Here is a 24413-nt window from a genome sequence, read left to right as displayed (position 1 = left end):
TCCCACCTCTTGTGTCAACACTGAAAAGCAAATAATTCAATAGTAATTGCACATTAATGCAAGATTAATGGATGATTGATGGAATCAAGAGGAGTTTCTATGCAGCATTTTGAAACAAAATCAGATCCCATAATGCTTAGAATAAGTGATATTAATTTTTTATCTAAGAAACTATGTATAAAAAGAGTGATGTGTTGGAATAGAAAATGTACTACTTCAGAAGATAACACTTAAAAGATGCTTTCCATAGGCGTTTTTCAGCATCAGATTCTTTGTTTAGTTTCCATTATTATAATCACTAGTGGTTTGGACAATTTTCCTGGGTTTCCTTTCGTTTCTGATACAAAGGAGGTGGGGGGCGGGGGAGGAAGACAATAGTAGCAAACATTCCAGAGGGGGTAAATTAGTTCTAAAACTTTTGATTTGCATTGTTTGTCCCTTTGGCTACTGAAGGTAGGCAGAAAAGTAACCTTTCTGACTGAGTGCCTTGGAAACCCATAGTGCCTAGGGTGCGTTCAGCAGCAGTGCAGTCTAGTCCGTATTTGTTAAACAATGCTGTAGAGTAAGTACAATTTATACCACAGGCGACTTCTGTAATTACCATGCTTTAAAATGGATTATTTCATTTTCACTTGAAACTGACCTATGTATTAACGTATTACAATAATTACATGATTTGTGGTAAAGGAAATGGGTTTTGGCTCTTAGCAGAGACTGCTGGAAGCAAGCTGTACTCTTTCAAGTGCATCCATTGGTTTTAGTTTGTATAGGACATGAGGTTTTGGCTTCTAGGAGCTATGTTCCATTAAGCAGGTAACCTGCTCTACCGAAGGTGCTTTTTTTTTTCCCTGTATAGGTGAAAACAAACGCACCTGTGGAGTTGAGAGCATGTCCAGGCTCCAGGAGCACATTTTGCCATCCGTAGAGACGGTAATGAGATTGTGCGCATTCTGCGTTCCAACTACATTCACACAATACACAGGATGCTGAAAACACATTAACACTGGAAATCAGAGAGCCATTCTCACATCCTCATGAACAAATTTCTAATGCCTCATATGTTATTTTAAAGAATGATTAAGTAGCCACATAATGTCTGGAAAATACAGGACTCAGCTTTTGCCAGAGAGGAATTGTTTCGGGTTTTTTTGTCTTTTTTTTATGTTGTTGGGTTTTTTTTATTTAAGAGGTACATTATGGAGGTGGAAATGTTTTCAAAGTTTCGTTTTCCTCATAATAAAACAAGCCAGCTGAGTAATGTTGTGAAAATACTGAATTATGTGGATGAGATTTCACCCACAGGGACATGTATCATTCTACTGATGGCTTTTGACACTGAAAATAACTGGCAGAAAGAGGCAAATTGTCCAAATGGAATCAAAATGAAAACTTTATTCAAGAAAACAGCTGCATAAAACTTGAACTTTTCCAGAATTTGGCTTGCATGCTAAATATTTGCAAATGTACTCCAGCTGAAAAACATGAACAAGTCCATCAGCGTTCTCCAGCATTGGCCAATATACCTTTCAAAATCTGTCATTATAAATGTGGAGTGACTACGTTTAGGGTGTTACACCTGGTTCACATAGCATAGTCTCCATAGCTCCATGGAGGCTGAATTTCACTTAGTATACAATAATGAAATTTGGCCTATTCCTTTTCCAAGGAACCTGGTAACATTTTGAGCCTAAAGTGTCATCTGACATCCGATGGTGACATATGAGGGACAGTTCAAGTTCAGCAATCTCCAGAGAGAAAAATCAGTCAGACTGAACAATAAGATTTAATTTCCTTTGAGCAATACAAGTGATACTGCTGAACTAAGCATAAGGGATATGCAGAAGTCAAGCAAACAAGAATTGTATTTCTCTGCCTCTTTTGCCGATGAATAGAAGACCTGCATCTCCAGGATGAAAAAATACTTTTCAGTAATACTTTTCTTATTTAAAGAAAATTCAGACCAACTTAAAAGAGATCCCTATAGACCTTCTAAACCAGCTCCATGTAGGGTTAGAAATGTAGCATTTGCTCCTGCTGAAATAAATTGCAGAACTACCATTTACTTTAGACTACTGTAAGATCCAGCTGCAGGTCACCTACCCAGTCAGTAGGGAAAGGCAGAAATCTTCAGAGCACTGTCTAGCTCTCAGGTTTGATACCTGAGCGGTCCCAGTAAATGCCCTCTCCCAAAGTGCAAAAAGGGCAGCATCTGAATGCACCGTGTGTGTGTGTGCACACCCTGAAGATGGACTCAGCAATTGCTGCTGAAATGGTACCTTGTGCTTGGAGGCCACCTGTACACACCAGTAAGTTGCAAGGTCCATTCTGATGCTGATTTTTTGCTTCCTCTCAAGATTGTCAGGCACCTGGTTTCCCCCAGATAATCAAGTGGGCCCCAATCTGTCCCCCATGTGTCTCATACTATCACCCTCCTACGACATTCTTGCTGCTTAGTGGTGAGCTAATGACGCCAGTGCTAAACATGATTAGCACATACTGATGTGTGAAAGAAGCATAGACCTATTTTTTTAATAGGTGTTTGACCTCCAGTAGTCCAAACAGACGGGGAGAGTGGGTGGGAGGAACCTAAAGCAAGCGGTGGAGCATCTAAAATATTTAGGGGGGAGGGAGCGAGCAAGCCATGTCTTTTGAGCAGCACCTCAGTGTACCAAGTCTGGCTTTAATCAGGGCTACCAGCCATCAATTTCATGCACAATAAAACTCACAGTAGAAATGAAAAGACATAAGGAAAATGGATGAAAAAGACAACCAACTGTACATAACAGAAAGTCTAAACAGGCTCCTTCCTTTCAAAGGGTTGCTGCCAGCTTGCTTTTATTTATTTTGGAAATGAAATCATCATGCAAAAGGGGTTTGTCTTAATTAAAATTTCCTGTTGTCCCAAGTGCAGATGTATGGTGGGTGTGAAAGGAAATTAGTGAGTAAGCTGTGGGTAGAATTCTCTTTCCTGGTGAATCCAGGCAGCAATCAGTGATACTAAACTTCAGGAAGGTTTAAGTCAGTGATAACAACACACTATATCTGTTTCAAATAAACAAAGCAAAAGAAAGAAAAGAGAAAAATCTTTTTTTTTTTCACATATGGCATAAATTCAAATTAAAAAATTACTATTCAACTCACGTATCTAGCAGTACATAAAGTAACATTACTATAGAAGAGTTGTCTTAATTTAATCCTATTTTTTTCTTGGCAGCTAGGATTCAAGCCAGCCTTTTGCAACCAAGACTTCATTTACAGTTTATGTAAGCGACTCATATATATGAACATAAAGTAAGCATGCTTTTACTGTAAAATCTGAGCAGTCCTTAAAAACATCATGCTTCCTCATGTTGAACTGTGTAAACACTTATTTATACCAATCCATGACAGCACATAAAGTGCCCATCCACAACTGAAAGTAATTTATTTATATTTGTCAAAAGCAAAACATCACATATTGTTCTATTGCAATAATAAAACTAGTTTAATATATAATTCCAGGAGGTACAATTTTGTCTTAAACCTTTTTTGAGTGTAAACAAATTACTTCCCATTAATCTTTTCTTTTCCACTAGATTTTGAGTCCCAGTTGTTCAATTTTCAGTGATAGTCAGCTTCTTGCCACTAGTTTTCAGGTCTGCTACATCTCTATATTGCGCTTCCAGGAGAGACTGTTTCTTTTCATGCAGATTGAACAACATTACAGATGACAAAATGAGCAAAAACATTAGGGAAATGAAAAGCAATGTTGAAGTTGCAACCCATGGCACAGATCATTAGATTATTACATCAACATTCATGATAGTGGAAATTTAGGGAACAATATTTGTATTGCCTGGCCCACTAAGCATGTCTGTGCACACCTGTCATTTTTTAATATGAGAGACTTGCCATCATAATACTGGCCCCATGCTGAATCTTTTGCATTAACTCATGTGGCATGGCTTCTAGAGTTGTCTTTTAACTCCAGGGATTATGTTGTCACAGTCAACTAAAAGCTGAACCTTGATCTTTAAATTCCAAAGATAAGAATCATGGAATTGTAAAAGCTGGAGGTGCAAAAGACCAATCACTTTGTCTGATCCTTCAATCTGCTAGAACAAGATTATTATCTTACAGTGCTTTGTGTGGTTCAGTTTCTTATGTTTCAGAAAATCTGCATTTTTATGCATTCTTATATCATACTATTACACTTTTTCCCTCCTTTCAGCCTGTATTTTCTTTTCTGCTTCTCACTCAGGAATGGTCCCAAGCCCACTCCCAAGATGAGATATGCTTACCATCCACAGAGTACACCTTCCAGCTCTTATGAAGAGGCTGCCTGAGCCCAAACTCTGGAAGAGGAGAGCTCAAGAACACACAACGTCTGAGTGCAGTGTGTACTGGAGGTCAGCGCCACAGCAGAGTGAGGACACTTTAGCAGGTAATCCAGGCTTGTCTCTTCCTCCAGCACAATATGAGTACTTTGCCATGTAAGAGAGTCTTGTACCACAGACATCATCTTTGAATCACAGAGAAACTCTCTTCCTTCTCAGGCATTTTGTGCTGATGCTTTTCCTGTATATCTCCCAGATGTCACCAGAGCCCTGGGCTACCATCACTATATCTGTAGGTATCTGTGTGTTGGCAAAATGCTCTTCCACATCATTCTATTGAAACAAAAGCCCTCACTGTGCAAGCTCTGCCCTATGGCCCTGTCTGGAGCAGGAGACCATGACAGGCATTTACATATTGCTGTATTGGGAAACAGAAGCAAACTGCCCCAATCTATTCAAGGGCACCAGTGCCTACTTACAGGACTCCACTGACACCACCATAGGTGCCTAATCTGGTTCAAAAGAGAAACTACTGTACAACAAGGCAACAATAAATGATTCAAATTGCCTGCCATGCTGGACTGACAGACACACAGTCCCTATAGTGACCTGGGTCTCTCTACAGGCAATGGAGAGTGAGAGTCATAGTGCCACCGTGCTGGCATAAAAGTGCCTCACTCAAGTGTTGTAATTGATCCTGCCCTCTTCCTTGGAAAGCAGGATAATCTCCTGACCTGGCCATATGAAGTGTGATGGTTAAGCACTTACAAGAGGTGGTTGTACATCTCTCTTGTCTATTTCTTTCTCTTCAAGGGCCACACTTATGTTTTAATCTGTGTGGCAACCAGCATTGCAGACACAACTAGGCAGCTCTGCTTCCCTGCTGACCATTTCCTCTAAGTAAAGGAGAAGGTGATTTTTACCCTTACCGTGTGAGCAGCAGCGGATAAGGGAGTCCTCTGAACTGGAGTGCGCCTGTGACTGCGATTATCCCACAAGACAATTTGGCCAGAGTATGTTCCACCAACAACCAGATTTGGGTGAAAGCGGGCAAAACAGACAGACATCACGGAGGACTGGAGTAAAACAGGTGGAGAAGAAGAGAGGGGTTACATGGTCAATCACCTTCAATTCTCTCCTTAAGGAAGCATATTGTAATTAGCATTCTGTATTTTAGAAATAACCTATGAGCTCTGTTCATATTCCTTGCACAGCAGTAATTCTGCTAAAGCTGATAGGACACATGCAAAAACCTAGTTTTGACCCTAAAATGTGTAGTTCCATTGGTCTTAGGGAAAATATGCACCATAGGATGAGTCTTAGCATGATGCTAAAAACCTGAGATAACATCTCCATGACAGTGATGGGAAAGTGCTTAATTTCATTTCCAAAAGTGAGAACTTCAGGTAACCAGATGCCAGCCCTACAGAGGTTGGCAGCCTGGCCCATGATATCCCATCCAGGAGAGCTCTTTCCCTATTGCTCCTCCAGCTTTTAATTCTCAAACAATTTGAGATGAGTTTGTGAGATCCTCCAAAGTTCACCTCAAGGTGCGCTGTCTTGAGAGCATCAGCTGACAAGCCACATCTCATTGTTGGATCAATGTCTGATTTCTCTGCTACACAGAGGTCCTCCTCTAACAGCAGAGGGAATCACACATTCCATTACATTGTCTAAGCAGAAATTAATTTTTCCTCATTTTATGACAGCTGAATTGCCTTCGTACATTTCCTTTAGCTGGGGATCCTGAGGAGCCAGACTGGTTACCGTGGCTATCGGGTAGAGTGCCCCACAAGCCAGTATGGTGATGGGGATCTATCCCAGCTATTGCCTTCCAGGCTTTTTAAAATAACATACAATATCTGAAGTCCTCAAGGGACCTGTCCCTAGAACCTTCATGTGCCAACAAGCTACAGCCAAGAGCAACAAGCTGTAACTCCTTCAAGTCCTCCATCCTCTTTCTAAGGAATTATCTCCCATTTTTATATAATTGGTGCTGGATGTTATGTCTTTGTTTTATGCAAATTGGAAAGCAAAAGTTACAGCATTCATATAATTTCCTGAGAATTCATATACTAATAAAGACAGTTTGCAAACAGAAGGAAATGTCATTTTTTTCATGGGCAGCTTTAGTAATGCTTACAAGACACAGAGCAAGACTTGAACTGCTGCAGCAATTGCAGTCAGAAAGCCAAATTCACTGCTAGTGGTCACATTCCTAAAAATTCCTTTTCTGGCTGTTTCCAATGAGTTTTGGTAACAAACCTTCGTTATAGTTTAATGACCGGATGTTTTGAAGTGGTGATAGTCCTATGTGCGAACCTATTTTACTCAATGACGGAGAGTCAACTAAATTACCCTATTTCAGTTGCATAAAAAAGACTGCAGACATTTAAGTAAACTTTGTTGAATTTAAGTAAACTTTGTTGAGCTGCCAAGCTGAACTGGACCCAATGTCTACCTAGCTGATGACCCTGTCTCTGGCAGGAGTAGATGGAGTTCTAAAAACATCTGTCGGCAGATGTGTTATCTTCTTTCCTTACTGTGCATCATCCTGATTTCTAGTGGTTAGAGACTAGTTTGAACTCTTACACCAGAGATTTAAAACCCCTTCTGAAAGGGCTAGAATTAATTATGCTAACTCTTGATGTCTATAACTGGGTTAATAAGAATAATGCACAACGTGAAAGTTTAAATAGTTTTTACTGAATTCATGTGGCTGTCTGGTATCTATTGTTTAAAGCCAGATTATATACTAAATTAACTTAGTAGAAATACTTATAGCATACAGCAGTATATTCAATACTGGTTTTCTGACCTAATAAGATCGCCAACACAACAAAATAAGCTGCCACTACCTTTTTTTTTCTCCATTGTCTCTGGATTCTCGTGGCTGTTCACTTGACATTTTTGATCCCTTCCCTTCTTGACTAAAGCTTTTGCATATGTTTCTCTGATCTAGTACCTCATGACTAGATGATTAGCATACATAATGGCCTATTTTAGTCCGTATCTGTCTAAGCGCTTGAGCATAGTAATTACACTGTGGTCAGTCATAGCAACAAAAGGTAGCTTGCAAACATCATTTCCAAAGGACCTATTAGCTTTACAGGTAAGAAAACCCACCTCTGAGTAACAGGACTTTGGTCCTGCTAAGACGGGCTTAAAACTCAGCTACAGTGCAGCTGCCATCCGGTTTCCACAGATCCCCCATACAGTATAACTAAAACGACCCTACAGCACATGTTCTACATTTTATCTCTTTGTTTAATGGCTTTGGGAGTTGTTTTAATCAACCCCTCTCATTCCTTATAACTAAGCTGACAGATATTCTTACATAAGTGAAATAGCCAGATGATTTTAAAATAGTACAGCTCCACCACTGTGTACACCCTGCAGCAGCTACAAGGCTCCACATGTATTTTAAGAAACCCCAATTCAAACAGTCATTCCACAACAAAGTTCTCAGTTTGTCCGAAACAAACTCACGAGACTCTGAAGCACAGCAAAGAAGCCAAGTGGACAGTGTATTTTTAAATGTTGTGTTTTCATGGTTAGCATGTTTTTGAATTCAGAATCCCAGAATACAGTTAAATGGTCATCAGGATATAGACTGCTAAAGAGTGTTTTTCATAAAGTTCAAAAATAACCTTCAGACATGACACGGACTTAAGCCCTCTGCGCTGCTTCTAGTTTTACGTATCGCTCCAAAGTAACTTGCATTCTTCAACTGATTAAATGTTCACATCCTTTTAATTATGTCAATATTATTTTTCTACCAAGGAAAAACTTCTGTCAAATATTAGAATTTAACAGTTTAAGGACTCCAATCCATAGCACTTAATATTGTGATTATTTTCTTAAAGTTAATGGCAGTACTCAGATGAGTAAGGGCTGTAAGATCCAGCCCATTCATTTAACAACTTTAAAAGCATTCATTTTTTAGCCTTAATGGGAGAGAGCGGCAGACAGGTCTCCAGTCTGTCTGAACAGCTCTGTGCTCAAGGAGGGCAGCAGAAACCATTCCCTGTAAGCCTCTTCTGCCTCCAGGCTGCCTCTTGTTTGCCGATTCAAGCAGTCTTGCTCCTCTAAAACAGAGTTTTGCCACTGACTTCAAAGGGGGAGGAACCAGTGCGTGGTCAGATTTTAAAATAACAGTGTATCCCTTTTTGCATTACTACCATACCTTTCTAGGGAAATCTCATGGCACTTTCCAGTAACCATGGTAAAGCTTCCCAGTTTTTTCAGTGAAGCATATTTTATATGCTTTAGGTGCTTGGTTACCTGTTGCAGAGGACAGAAGCAGCTAGTTTCATAGTATATGTCAGAAAGCAATTCCACAGGGAGTTTAGTGTCCACAGCATAAAAGCAGCATTTAGAATAGGAGGTTCCCAGCATTACCTTTTTATGGGTGCCACAAAGCATCTATGTCTGCAAGTTGTCAGGACCCACAAGAGACAGGCAAACCCCAGCGTTTGGTCACCTTCACTTTTCTGAATTGCTCTGTGCAGTGAATCATATCATTATTCACCTTAGCTTAATGCTTTGGTGTTTTATCCCTCTATGCAAATACAGTCTACTGGATTTAGCTTTCTCTGTCTCTCCTTAGCTTTTTCAACAACCCTACTAAAGTATTTCTGGTACTTCTGGCTTTGTGATCTTCCACCCAGATATTCTACTCCTGTATCATGGTGATGGCTTCCTGGTGGGCGCCACCATGCTGGTGCCGCTGCCTCATCCCCTGTGCATGCTCTGCCTGTCCGCGGCGGTGAGCGGCTCTCAAAGGGCCAGGTGAGCAAGCCTGAATTAGATCCAAGTGGTAGCACTGCCTAGGCTGGTAAACCTGAGATTTTTGTCTGGCAAACAGGCAATCCTGCTCCCCAAATACTAAAGCTTCTGCTCCCAGCTGTTACAAGAATCGCGCTGAAAAAGCAATAAAGAAACAAAGCATGAAATGTCTCTTGTCACGGCAAAGAGAGGGCTGGCCTCAGAAATGCAAGTGTTGCCCAGCCCTTGGAGAGGTCTGCAATCAAAGGGATGAAGGCAGCACACCCCAGCCACCCATTTTTGGCAGCTGTCAGGTCATCTCAGCCTGGACAGAGAGGAGTGAGGGGGTGGTGGCTTTGCTCAGCCACCTCTGCCTCCTCCCTCCCATCCTGCTGATGCACTCGATTCAAACAGGCCCCGAGCCCTCTTCAAATGGCTGGCAGAGCTGGTTTTTATTTTAGAAGCTTAATCCAGCCCAGATTTGGATTAATGATGGCGTATCCCTTCAACCACAACTACACATGCTCAGGACAGACAGTCATTTAGATTCTCCTTACTGAGAAGCCTGACCTCAGTACCCACATCTGATGTGTGTAAGGCCCCAGAGACTCAGCTGTCTGTGCTCATGTCTGTAGATTCGGATGGCACTCTGCCCAGCCACCAGTCGAACAAGTTCACAAAGACCTGGGTGCTAAACAATAATGACTTTCAATAGGCAACGACTACTGCATTCAGCGAGACCTCTTCTGCAGGAAACCACCCCCGTAGGCAGCGCGGCCATACTGGTGCCATATGCCTACACTTGACACCAGATGGATCTCAAAACAATACTTTGTCAGTGGGAAGAAGCGATCTGAGGAGTTCACAGGCATTTCTAGACTCCAGAATACCAGGTTATATTGCAGCAGGCGCCCAGGAAACTCCTGGGTAGTTTTTCTAACTGAGCAAACACATGTGAAAAAGCACTACAGTCCGTGGCGTGCTACTATAGGTCAAACACAGACAACAGCAGGCAATAAAATTAACTGCAGCTGAGATGAAGAGGCAGATCCTTTTCCATGCTTGAGGAAATTAGCTTAGAGGGACTGAGAGCAGAGGGACAAAGCTGTGGTACTGTTGCTTAGCTAGGACCACAAAAAGGTGCCAAACTCATAGTCCTTTTCCATAGGAACTGAAGAATAGGGACTGGACCTCTGATCACCTATGCCTGCCCTCTTGAGGAATAAATAAATAAAGACAAAGGCTGAAAGCACATGTTCAATTTACTCACAACCTTTTGCTCTCACTCCTCCTCGTCAGGAACAGCATTTAAAGAGTCTAAGCACTCCCAGTCCCTCCGAGAGCTGCCCTGTTTTCTTCTGGCTGGGCAACCAGGAGACCATCTTCTCATGCTTGCATTGCTACACACACTTACATGTGGCCCCAGAACAGATACAGATGATATACTTCAACTTCAAAGGTGGATTAAAATCATCATCTAGAAACAAAACTGCAACTGAGTTACTAAATAAAGCCCTTTTTTCCTGCCAGGACAAGGACTGAGAATCAGCATGGAAAGTAGCTGTATCAGATCTGAAAACTGGTTTGTCTGGTTTAGTGCCCTATTACATCATTTCTGCACCATAAAAGAAGGTGTGAGATACCTTGAAAGAGGCAATTCTAGGGTGACTTCGCCCTGGCTACTGAGATAGATACCTGAATTTGTACACTGAAATAGAGACGATGTTCCTTCCAGGAGTCTTGCTTATTTTTAGTATCAGCTATTATGAATCTGGATATTTCTGTGTTTCACATAAATGTCTAAGTATAATTAATAGTAATAAGGAAACGGCAGAGAGCATAGCAGCAGAATTACAACTGTTTTTCCCAATTAAATTTGAAAAGGTACCTAAACCATGATTTGTATGTACGGAAACCTTTACCAAAGAGGTTAACTCTTAATTCTAAAAGCTTTGAATGACAAGACTTCTGTATTGCTCCTCCCAACTCTCTTCCTATTCAACTATGAAGTAGCATCTGAAATATTTTGTGCTAGAGATTATTTGTGGTACCACACAAAATTTGTCTTCTGCTAAAAATAAAATAAAAGCAGTTGACATCCTTCACGTATTTAAAAAAAATAAATAAAACCAAACAAACACTTCTTCAAACCAAATGTCAGAATCCTGCTTAATTAAAAAAAGGAAGTTTATACTTGGTTATGGTGTGTGTCGACATCTATCCCTTTGATTTACAAGAGTACGGCCTGGAAAGAACAGATTGCTTTATTCAAGAGAAAGAAAGGAGGGAGCGGGGCCCAGTGTGACAGGAAAGAGTGTAGGCTGTATTAACTTCAGTGCTTGTTAAAACATGAAGGATTAATGGTAGAAAGGGAGGGAAGAATTGTGAATGTCTCCAGTTTAGGATCTTCAAAAATGTTTGGGGATTCTAAGAATGTCTCACCCGACCACATGAAAGCTGCGCAGAGAGACTCAGCCACACGACTGCTCTAAATCCGAAGCTGGTATTGCTCCACTTATACCATCAAACCAATGGAGCTGAAATGTAGCCACAAATTAAATTTATTTTTATTGAAAAAGTACTAAGTCCTTAAAAAGCAGGAAAAGAGTATGTCAGGAAACGCAGCTCTTTCTTAGCCAAGTTTACAGGGTAGGTAACTCTGACATCTAACCTCAGTGCTGACATCTGAGCATTGCAGCACAATCAGAGCACTCTGCCCAAGTCTGCAGAAAGGCAATATCCAGCCTCATGCCTTAATTTCAACCTTGGTAGAAAGCTGGAGCTTTCTACTTTCATCTCTGTAACTGCAGGTTCAGCCCATGTAACTACAAGAACAAAATAATCAAAAGAAAGTCCAAAAGTTGCCTTGCCAAAAGAGAATCTGTGCTTCAGCCCTTTTGGAAAGTGCGTTTGCTAATATTATTCACTCGGTGGTGTTGTGATGACTCAGAAAAGCAGCAAAACTGTTTGCTGTATTGCAAAAGCAGATAAACACGATATTTCTCAGATGTGATACAGGGAGATCCTGCCTGCCTTTATCCATGACTGCAACAACAAATCAATTTGGTAACCCTGAATTACCACACATACATGCAAGCCTAAAAATACAATCTTTGCTGAATATCCTACTTCATTTGTTAGACTGAGATGAGAGAATTAAAGCCTGGAGAAATAAGGAGCAATTTCATAACAGAAGCACATCAAAATCAAGGTTTCTCCGCACCCAACTGCTTACATGCAAAGTACCCAAATTCATTTGTTTTCTCTGATTAGGACCTGGCTGCTTATCAAATTGCAGGGTCTGATCCTTAATGTCCGTGTGCCTGTGTGTTGAAGAAGCAAGAACTTCCTTGGTTTGTCTGTTTCATTTAGGTCATGATACTCTAACAGTTATACAAGGGCACTCTTAATTGTTTTGATGAAATTATTCATAAGCCCGAAGTGATGGGTCTGCACCACCCTTGCAGACCTGGAGCCTTAGGGCACGCTTCTGCGGATGGAGTACAGAGCCCTTCTGCTGTTCCTGCTCATACCACAGGCTGGCCAGAATTTGGAGCAGATGGTAGCTGTCAGATAGAGCATGGCGCTCTGGCACTCCACTTGCATGCAGCAGAGCTCACTAGTTTCAGCACATTATTAGCCAAAGGCTTCTGGACCAGAGCTTCTATACATGCAGCCAGCTCAGAGCAGGGGTAATGGTGTCGGTGCCTGCCACCACCCCTCATTACAGCTGCAAGTTCTTTCGGATAGACACTGCTGTGTTACAATGGGTTTGTAACAAATTTCTTTCAAAGGCATCTCAGTCTGGTTGAGGCCTCTAGGATCAACCAAATAATAACATTACACAAAAAATTTACTTGGCACACAGGTCAGAAATGCTATTAGGTAATTTCTTAATTTAAGTAATTTAGGCTATTTTTACACTGGAAAGTGTTCATTTGCTTTCTGAAAATAGGGGGCTGGTGGCAGAATGTTCCTATCAACTATGAGAAATCCTTTAGAAATAAGTCATCACCTACATGGGACATGACAAAACAGAAGTTGTCTGGTGTGTTTTTACTGACACTTTTGATGCTGTTAACTAGTGGTTGCCGTTTTCATGCAAAGGGAAATCCCAAGGGATTTTAGAAGTTAAAATCTTTGGTGAATTGTGGCCTGCATAATTTTCTAGTGATGAAACTTCCTTAATGTTATGCACACATTTACATTTAGTCACTTAGACTTCTGTTTTAAAAAGCATCTCAGACACAAAAGGTGTCCATCCACACACTGGCTGGTTGGTGAGATAAAGTTATTTAGGTGCTGCAGAGTGCATTGGCAAATCCAATTGCCTGCCTTTCTCTTCATATTTAGGCACCTAACCACATTTATAAATTTAGCTCAACATCATTGGAACATTAATTGATGTCTTAACACTTTTGGTCTGCCAGCAGCCAAAATTCAGATTCAGCAACAATCAATTCCTGGCTGTATTTCATTGCTAATTCAGGGCAAGATAGAAGTCCTCTATGTTTGGCTTGCATTCTGTTTGCTATGGAGAATGTATACAGTTTTCCTTTCAACAGTAGGAAATGTCAGGTTGCAATTGTTACCCCTCTTTTTTTTTTTTTGTCAGAAAAGGGCTTATTGGACTGGAGTTCTAATATTGAAGGGCTGTTTAACACAGATAGTTACCCCAACTAAAGAACCTCAACCAAACCATGACCTCCGTCTTGCTGTAGTGTGACCACCCTCCCATGGAAGTGGTAAAGCAATCTGCATGCTAGTTTAGTTGCATTTGGGTTTCATCTGGGCTCAGAAAATCAGTAAGATAAGTTAAAATGAACTGCCTGCAGTAATTCATGAAGGGGCAATAACCGAAGAGAAACAAAAGATTTTACATTCAACTTTTCAGCTCCATTGAAATGCATAATTCTCCGTTCCCTGCAGACTCTAAAGAAATATGCTTAAGGACACAGTCTTTGCACAATTTTAGGGACAGTTTAACTAAGACACCAACAATTGCTGTGGCAAATACCCCTAATGCTATGCACTAAGTCTTGAAAACTATACCCTATGCATAGTCTGCTGTGTGTATATCAAATCTACTGTAAGTACATGCTGATAATATAATAAAGAATGAAAACTGATGCTTCCCTAATCCTTTTTCATTCTTTTTATCACTCATTTTGGCAAGCAGGCCAGAGATTTCAGCGTGCAATGCCAGAAGGTCCTGAAAAGGCAGATTATTTAGTATAGGACAAGTTTTCAAAATCCATCTCCCTCTGTGTAGCCTTAAAGCACTGTTTACATCTCCATGCATTATTATCCATTCGTGTGGATGGCAGAATAAAGATAACAAGATTAGAGTCCATAGTGAAAAAAAGAGGAAGAGTTCAGTTTAGCCTGTTTTAGTCAACCTATTCATCATCGTATCTCTGCATTCGTACAGTTCTTTTTTTTGGGAGGAATATGTTAAGCACTGCAAAATGAAAGCAAAAGGCTTGAGAAGCGCATACACAAAACATCACACAAACCAAAACTCAAAGCGTTGCAGTCAGGCAACTCAAGCATCTATGAAGGGGAGCCTCTTCTATCTAGCAAATGCCTGGGGAACCTGGCTCGGAATCACAAGTCCAGGAGTTCTGGTCACTTTTTCTGAATTATGTCTGCACATTCTCTGATACTATCTAATATAAAATACAGATATAGTCTTGGCATGCTCACAAAGTGTCCCAGCCACCAGGCTAAGGACTTAAGCCTCTTGTTGCTGCACATCTCTTCGCCCAGTAGAGCCTGCTTTCTGCTGGGACCACGACCTGGCCTCAGAAGCCAGCTTGAGAGTCCCTTCCCAGGGTGGTCCCCATCTGGCACTATGCAAAAGCAGAAGAGATACCCCCGAGAGTGAGGTATGGGCTAGGCTTGCTTGGCATCCTGGTGTCAGGGATTCTTCTCCTCACAGAGAAAGCAAACCAGATGATCACTTGGTGGCAAGTTCTGGAAATACCAGAGTTGGGCTTTACAGAGCACACAGAGATAGCAAATTCCAGGCTTAGAGAACAAGAATAGAAACACAAGTTGTTCTTGAGCTGTGGTGGTAGCTTGGTGGTTTCTATGGCAGCAGTTCCCCAAACCACGCATTTAATCAATCAAACTACATGAAGCCAGAGATGAATTAGAAGCCAGTAGAGATGCTGCGACAACAATTACCTACAACTCAGCTTGTGAAGTTGGGCATAGTAGTCACAGCTGCTTATAAGGGAGTTGCAGATAAATGTATGGCACTCAGTCCAAACACCACCAATAAATGCACATGCTATTAGAACCCAGGCACAGTCAGAAGATTGAACATATCAGACCAGCAGAACTGAATCTCTACTGACTGGACCCCTCTTTACTTATCAAGGATCCTATCAGTCTTTGACTGAATGGAGCTTTGCGTGATCCTCGAGATAGGTCACTTGATTTTCCAGATTAAAGCTATGAGATGACTTCTGCAAGAAGCCCTATGGGAGCAAAGGGACAATGGTATCTCTTATTTTACTTGTTTCTAAGCAATTGGCATTTTGTACTCTGTAGTCTGTGTCACTTGGGCAAACTTCTATCAGTTCACTGTCAAAATAATTACAGTAATCTTTTCTTATCTTTTGGATTTAATTGTGGCTCCTAGTGAAGACTGACAGCCTATTATATTTGCCCAAATCCATCACTTTCACTGATGTATCATTTATAAATAGTGTCACTACATCATTGGAAATAATTGAAAATTAATTAAACATTGCACATAGATATGAGGATTTAGAGACTGAGAGGCACTGATAAACAGCTATCTAGTGGAAACGGAGAAGATACCACAGGCAAGTCTGTATTTCAGAATGAGGGCGGGAACATGAGTTGCCTTCGCACTATTCATGTCTCCTACAGTAAATGACTGTACAAATTCTGATATGAGTAGCCTGGCTCTGCACCCATAGAACATTAGGGAGCAACTAAGGCCATGCAGGAATAGATGACTACCTCCCATTATAGACCCAATTTTTAATCCCCCTTTCTCTAAACAAGCCTTAGTTTTCTGAAATTTCACATCCCACTTTCCTCACCTGCAAGGTTCTGCTGTTTGGTTTCATTATTTTTTTCCATGAGTAGTCTTGGAGAGGAGGAAGGAATGAGATAAGTGTTTTTCCAGTCTCAGGGTCAGAGCCTTAGTTGCAATAAATCAACTTAGTTATGCCAGCTTACATTTGCTGACTCCTGGAGTAACAGAGGACCACATTTTGCTAAAAAACAGCTCGCCTGGGTCATCCACTCTCACCACTGATGGGACATTTCATAATGCATCATTACCCTGCCAGGAAGAATGGATTTACCCCAGACAGCTCATGGCAAACAGCAATTCTGCACAGCTCCTGTACATTATTAACTCAGTCCAACTTGAGCTTAGTGTATTTATTTACAGACGTAAACAGGAGATAGCAAATGTTAAGCATGTTCTTCTCCACATGAAATGACTGGTGATTCAGTGTATGTTCAAGAACAATGTGGAACTGAAGTGGAATTGATATTTATCTTAGCTACAAAAACACTAAACATTGTTATAAGAGCTATCAAAATGAATTAATCATAGATCCTAATGTACCCTGGCACATCTTGTTGTAGAGATAATGAAAACACTCTGATCTTTCCAATATGACAAGTTTTTAAAAGCACATCGCTTCTTGCACGTAGGACATTTGCTTGTCATCTTATACTAAAATAAATGTACTTTGACTTTTCTTCTCTGATACTTTTAATGATAAAGACAATCCTGTTTTAATAAAATTTCACCAGAAAGATCTGCTTTGTGAAAGTTAGATCTATGGTATTTGTCATCATTCATATTTTGTTATTGTGGTTATATAATGGATCGTGAAATTTTCGCAAAACACTACAAATAACTTCGTATGGGCACTCATTACTAACAAAGGCTCACTTTTTACAATCATTATTATAGTGACAGCAAATATGATAGCATTATGCAGAGCAGTGCTCCTACAGTAAGAATTGCTGGGCAGTCTCTAAGTGTGCTGACAGAGACTTCCCTTTTTGCTGCTTTCCAGAAGACTCTGTGCCCCACACGGGAAACGTCTTCCAAGGATAATATCAGCATCTCAGCCAGTCAGCACGTGCTTCTGCTTTCCCTTTGTGGGAAGCAGGGAGTGTTAATCATCATTAAATCAATGTTGTCTGTATACAAAAGTTCTTTTCAGGAAAGTACTTGTCAGTCATCCAGCAGTGGGGGCAGAGGGCAGAAAACTGTTGATTTTAGACCTAAGGCAGAGGACAGTTGTATCCCGGGCTGTAATGACGGATTCCTTGGTTTCTGGGGCCTTTTACAGCACTTTAGAAGAGTAACTGTTTTATATTTTGTGCCAGGTAACACAGAAAGAGGCTTCACTCCTCACATAGAGCTCCCACAGAGACAAAAACCATGAGGTGAAAATAATTTTCTTGAATTTGGACCAAATGTACTCTCCATTGCAAGTAGCTTGCACTGAGAACAGTTACATAACCCAAACAGAAAAGTCATGCCTATGGCTGTTTATCCATCATTTGCAGTGCAGCTAGGGAATTGCATGGTATTTTATATCCTTTATGGAAAAAAATTCTGTGGAAGGATCCCAATGACTTATTGATTTCGCATCTGATCCCGCATTTCTTGTTCACCCAAAACCCTTTTAGCACTGGGAGTTTCGGATATACAAGAAAAACTTTAAAATGTAATGTTCACATTGACAATGGAAAGTCATGCTCCCTTCTCCTTTCCTTCCTCCCCGTTTCTTAAAATATTTTACACTAGGTCATGTTGAAATGTAACCAAATCAACAACTACTAACCAATAAAATATCCTCAGGAACAATTGCAGGATTTGGTGATTTTTTTCTCTGTGATTTTGGGATAGTGTGACAAATTTGCATTTTTTATCAACAGAGTTTTTCAAAATTCTGAGTCGAACGAATAATGTCATGTGTTTATAAGTATCAATAATCCAAGCCATCTGCAAAGGAATGGTTTTGCAAAGGCATCTCTTTCAGGACACTCTGTGGATTTTGTCACTGCTTGAGGTTTTGGCAAACCATCAATATCACTATAATTTTCTCTTATGAAATATAGTTTTTGACTGAGATCTTTTTTTTTTCCTTAGCTAGCTAAAGTTTAAAAATACTGCATGTCTAGCTCTGCAAATTCAAAGATTAGGTTTTCTCCAAATTGCATTATTTGCATATTGTGTATTAGATGCCAGTAATTCAGAAAGATACAATGCAAGTTATCAGTGAAACAAAGAAACAAACAAAAAAAAAATGCCTGCCGTATCAAGTGGCAACAAATTCTTTATATTTGGTCTGAAAGGAAGAATACATGACCTTTAAGAAGAGAAACAACATCTTAAAGTACAGATTCATTACAAATCACTATTTTAACACCTACAAAAAGCACAATGCTATTGCTAGTAGTGACCGCATATCATTTAAACGTATGATAATCTACCCCCTCTAAACAAGGCTTAGAAGCAGGAACTGCCTAAAATTTTCTATCCAAGACAAGCAAATTTGTCACTTCCTAATTCTTTGATTCATAATTGAAATCTCAGTTTCAAATGAGGAAGATGATCTATGTTAGGCATTGCTCTAGGCAAAGAAGCATTCTGTTGCTAGCAGACTTTGTATGTAGAAACACAGTCCTCAGGTAATTCAGAATGTTAATTACTAACAGGGAAACTGCACCCACCTGTTGTATTAGCAGTCATTTCACAGACTGATGGGATATGGCACACAATTTTGCTGTTATAGTGTACACATTGACTTTGATGGGTATGTTGCTCTTCAGGGTTCTGCACAAGAGAGCAACAGATCCAAGTCATCATGGAAAAATCAGCTTTGCTAAGGGTAGGAAAGATACTGGTAAGCCCAAGGGAAGGCATGCAATTCTGTGGATCCAGCTGACATCCCTTCAGTCTAAATAATGATGCTTAGTTTCTCTCTAGCCTTGCCTGGAAGAAGGTTTTCTTCTCCCACTCCTGTTAGGAAAAATATTATTATTTAATTTTTGTGGAAATAAAGTAATTTTAAAGAGATTTAGGACTCAAAGGCTATGTGGAAAACATGGCATACCTTTTCTTGAGCTGCAGATGCTAGTGGATGCCACATTAACAGCTGCGGCATTTCAGCAATAAAGCAGGACTTGAGGCTCACGTGGGGCATTTCATACTGGTGACTTCAGGACTGTGTAAGACACTGTAGCACCCAAGACAGAATATACATTTCCACATTTTCAGAGCCTTTTCTGTCCTCCCCCACTGGTGCCTCTGAGTTCAGTAGTACCTGGGAGACAGAAGACTCTGCCTTTTATATTTGGTCCCCTTTGGCCCCCCTCTACAAATCTACTGCAGGCAGCTCCCTCCTCTCACCTAAGACACCAAAAACCATTTTCCAAATACCACATTCAGCCTTTGGATGTGTGGGTGTAACTTCTACTGACTCACACACAATCTCTTCACAAGTATTGGAGCACTAATCTTAGGTCAAATGATACTTATTTTTCATCACCAAAGGAAGAAGTGGTGTAAAGTCCAATCAGAAGAGCAAAAAACCCCATTCGTTATCCTGTTCTCCTGAGAACAGGAGGAAGAATCTAAACCAAAAGCCTAACAGACAAGACATGGGTTCTTGTTTACTGAAATCCTCACAACACAAATTGTGCTCTGCGTTTCTATGTTCTAGCCTGGATAAACACAACAGGACAGAGGAAAAAGGTTTTAAAATAAGAACAGAACGAATATGTCCTATCACAAGCCACAGCTGAAACTGTCTCCTCCCCCAGTAGCACAGTTGGAAATTCCCCCAAATTTTAATTCAAAATGGTCCACCTATACATCTGCATGAATTATTGCAGTGTGAAAATGACCATGTAGACACAAATTTAATACCAACAAAATGTTCTGGAAACAGGTACAGAAGAGGTCTACGCAGCTCCACAAAGATCATCCTACCAGCGATGCATAGCAGGAAATGAAACAGAAATGGAAACAAAACAACCTCTATATCTATGAAGAAGTCCTACTCGATTCATTTTACAACATTTTGGTATGTGTTACAGAAATTCTGCATCAAATTTGGGTCCTTGGGTACTGGAACATTCCCAGTCTGGGAGCTGCCTCAGCATCTTCAACAGCAGACATTCAGAGGTTCACTTACGAGAGAACTGTTACAAAAACAAGCAGAATTTGATTCATGTCCAGGATCATAGGATCACAGGACAATTCAGGATGGAAAAGACCTCAGGAGATTTCTAGTCCAATCTGTTCAAAGCAGGGCCAGCTGTGAGTTTAGACGAGGTTGCTCAGGGCTTCATCCAGCCTGTCTTGAAAAGACAATGATGGAGACTGAGCAATCTGTCTGGACAACTTGCTTCAATGCTTGTCTATCCTCATGGGGAAAAGCCTTTTCCTTCCACATAGTCTGAACTTCCCTTCTGCCATTGTCTCTTGTTCTCCCACCGTGCACCAGGCTTCAGTGGTTACCCATCAAACCTACTTATCTTTTGTCGACCAGTTCTATTTTAACAACGGACACTTTTTGATGAAAAAGCCTTTTCCAAAGCTGGGTTTGCAGTAAGCTCAGAGCCACATGTCTTCTCTGAGATTTGCTGAGATTCTGGGAAGCTTGGAGGGAGTTTAGGGGCTGCCATTTGTTTTACGGCTCTGAAGATCTGAATCCTTATGTGAAACTTAGATAGCAGCAACAAAGTGAGGAAGCCTTTGCAGAAAACACCAACGTAATTATCAGAGAAAATTTTCTCTATTTTTTAAGTATTCCAAGCGCATTTTCTTGACAATTAAACTTGTTGTGGTACTTCTTTTCTCTTAAAGTTCTGGAACTGAGCTCTTGTCTGGCTTCCACAGTGAAGGAAAGTCAAGGACAAGAGGAAAAGGAGAATATTAGTCATTCATGCTGTTACCTCAGCCTGCTCTGCACACGTCTCGTGGATTTGGGCACTGAGCACCTTTAGAAGGCAGGCTGCTGGAGCAAAAAGCACATCTGAAGGAATTTATGTTGATTTTGAAAGAGCAGACAACAACAAAGGAACCAAATCAGGAAAAAAAAAGGCAACTCCAGCCAATATCAGCCACTAAATATAGCCCTTCACTTACCTCAGTGCATCTAATTCTAAGATACGCATTTCTGACTCCATCCATTCAGTTGAAAAGGGAAAGACCACACCAGGATAAGCAATGAAGAGTGGTCAAACACATAACTTAATGACAGTGTATAGAAGCCACTACAAAAAAGCTAGGGGAGAATGAAACATTTTGTGGTGCGGCTGAGTGGCTGATTTCTGTACCCAATCCACCAATATTTTCCAAGCATGGACAGCTTTTCTTGAAATTAAAATAGAAAACACAAGTCCCATATCCCACAAAAAACTGACAGTTTAGTGAAGATATGGAACCAACCAAGTAAATCTGACTGCATGGCATTTTAGGAAAAGGACAGAAATAGCTGCAGCTATTAAAAATGATATACTGCTGAAATCTTTTTGTGATTATGCTAAAAGTTGATCTGACTTCTCGAAAGAACCCTTAAATGGTTACTGCTTCCTCAGATAAAAGCTACTTCACATGTGCTCTCCTTCCTTAAAAATATGCTGAATGGAGTTACTTCTAAGTGTCAGATTTGTACTTCTCACTGCCCTTTTGAGACATTTGGAAAAGACATAGCTGAAAAAGAGGAAATTAATAGATCAGGAAATAATCTATAATAAATCAAAATACAGTCAATGTAGTCTTTTTTTTTTTTTTTGTGGCTGCTATCATTACACTGGGTGTAGGGAAGCAGAATTCATCAAACTTTCCAAACACAGTGCAGAGTCCTCCAAATCAGAAAGTAACATTCAATTTGGTTTATTTGCATGAAACTATATCTTTAGCTGTCTACCCCCACCCCTCCTCTCTTGAAGTGATGGATGTTTGAAGCTGAGGTCCAGATACCTCAACCAACTTTAATAACCCCTGTTTGGTTCCAGAAGAAAGGAAATGGTTTTCAATATCCTAAAGTCCACTAGACCCACTGATTATTTCTTTCCCTTGTATCTTCTGTCTCTGTAGATCAGCTCTAACCCAAAAGCTATGAGATCTGGTATTAAAGCAGTGCTGTGCTCATGCTAACAGGCCCTGCTGAAAGGAAGGATATAATAGGTCAGACTTCAGCTATCCACTTTAGGGCAAAGACAGTCTGCCTCAGGCTCGTTTGCCTCACTCAACCAGTTATGCTGGTGCAAATTTCCAGTTATTTCTTCAGGTCACTTTGGCTTAGAAAGTTTAGAACACTCCACCAGGAAACAGAAACAACAACATCAACAGAGGTGACCAGTAGTACATAAACAACGGGAACTGCGTTACAAATAATCCTCATAAATAATGGGTAATGTAGATTTTTATTTGTTCAGTGAAAAAACATGTTAAGGGCATATAAGCACTTTCTAAGAGAGTAAGACTGAGAAATATCAGTGATGCTGCTCTACCAATCTATAGTACAGGAATGTTCACATTCAAGGCCAGCCCCATGCATTGCATAAATCAATACAGGATTGAGCGCATGTTGAGTCATGTCATCAATAACCATGCCTTACTATTTTCGTTTTTGTCACTCCCACCTAAACGCAGACCAACAGTAGCTGAGAGAAGCAGTGTGAACCACCACTTAAAATTCTCCCACCAAAATAGGGGAGAGTCAATGTGATTTCCATGTCTTTGCTGGAATTCATTCCTTCTCTGGATACTGCCAAACCAACCAAACCAAGAATGACTCATCTTCAGGGCCTCATAAAGTACTTCTGAAAGGCTTGGGTTTTGCCTTTGGAATGGACTGGATTACACCAGGAGTTTGTGATACTCCAGCATTGGGAAGAGGACATCCCTGACTCTTCCCTACAAGGACGTTCCCAGTCTGCACTCTGCAGTATTAACTACAAGCTCAATTTATTCCTCACTACCTAAGCAAAGCATTGAGCGTTCATTCCTTTGGCAAACGATATCACCCTTCCACTTTGATTTTGCTTCTGAAACAACATTTTTTTTGCTTGCATAGGAAAACAAATGAACAAATTACCCCATCCCTCACTCTTCCTTGTTTTCCCATTTCTAACCTTGTGGTAAAGAGATGTATGATGAGCTATAGAGGAAAAAATCTGTGGGAGTCCCAGCTAAAATACTGTCAGCACATCGCTGGGTAAAGTAGAAATATAAAAATCCAAAGAAGGGCAAAAATAAGACAAGCAGAAGAAAAGAAATATTCCACAGGAGGAGAGAGTAGAAGCCAGTAGGACTGTTTCGTTTAGAAAGGATTTGACAGATCACATGGCAGTTCACATGAACTAATGAGTAGAGTAAACAAGTCCACTTGGCTGATAGTAATTTTTCCCTTAATGAATATTAACTGAAATTCAACCCAGTATTTGTAGCACAACATATTGTAGAGCTATGAAATTTATTACCACCTACACTGTATTAATGAGCCAACAGCCTAATATGACTTTAAATTGGGCAAGAATTTCATAACAGTAAGATCATTAGTGACAACAGCTAAGATAAACATTCACAAAATACATCATCCCTCACATATGAGGACTGAAATAAAATGTTTTGCTGGTTGAATTTAGGAAGAAACTTCATCGCTGGTAGATTTTGGCATAATTTTCTGCCATGGCTGATAGAGAAGTTTAGTTGAAGTCCCTGGGTTCTGGCAACTTTCAGCAAAGGCACTGGGAAAGCCTGTTTTTCTGATTATGACAATTTCAATGATCCTACGTAAGATTCCAAAAAGTCATAGAAAAAAGTAGAGGAAATCAAGAAATTCCTTGGTAATCATCTCACTTAGATCTGTATAATATGCCAGGAAAGACAGAAAATCATTATGGTTCCTAGCTTCAAGAATTTACCAAATGTGCACAGGAGGTATCTAAAGTTCTACCTGCTGAAGTTCAGCCAGCTCTTTAGCTGTCCAGAGGTGTTTCACATATTTATTTCTATTGACGTTATCAGAACTCCTGAGGTGGAATTTCCTAGAAGTTCATCAGAAATGGCTTCATAAACCTATTTATTGATTTAGCTTCTCAGAAGTGGCTTGCATGAGTTCCTCAACCATCACATCTGAAATGAGTTTCTACTTGCTTGTATCTCGCTCTGTGAGCCCAGAAATTGAAAGGCAAAAGGTATATTAATCATCACCATACAGTATTTATCAAGACCACGTTTTTATAGAAAGTCTTTGGAAAGGAAAATAGAGGTCTATTGGGAAAATACAAAGTACTGTACTT

The 24413-nt window shown here is 40.3% G+C and overlaps 1 protein-coding gene across 6 annotated transcripts in view; it reads right to left on the bottom strand.

The window, feature by feature from the left end:
- Positions 1-24413, bottom strand: part of DYNC1I1 (dynein cytoplasmic 1 intermediate chain 1) — a 199512-nt gene that overhangs the window by 46627 nt on the left and 128472 nt on the right. For all 6 annotated transcript variants that reach the window (XM_075082883.1, XM_075082880.1, XM_075082879.1 and 3 more), the window contains 2 exons: positions 5246-5392; positions 873-986 (listed from right to left, as the gene is read on the bottom strand). In XM_075082883.1, the coding sequence (XP_074938984.1) occupies positions 873-986; positions 5246-5392 (261 nt within the window). The remainder of the gene's footprint in view (positions 1-872; positions 987-5245; positions 5393-24413) is intronic.

This window comes from Phalacrocorax aristotelis, chromosome 2 (assembly GCF_949628215.1).
Source record: "Phalacrocorax aristotelis chromosome 2, bGulAri2.1, whole genome shotgun sequence".
Classification (NCBI taxonomy): domain Eukaryota; kingdom Metazoa; phylum Chordata; class Aves; order Suliformes; family Phalacrocoracidae; genus Phalacrocorax; species Phalacrocorax aristotelis.
This window is presented reverse-complemented; position numbering and strand designations above follow the sequence as displayed.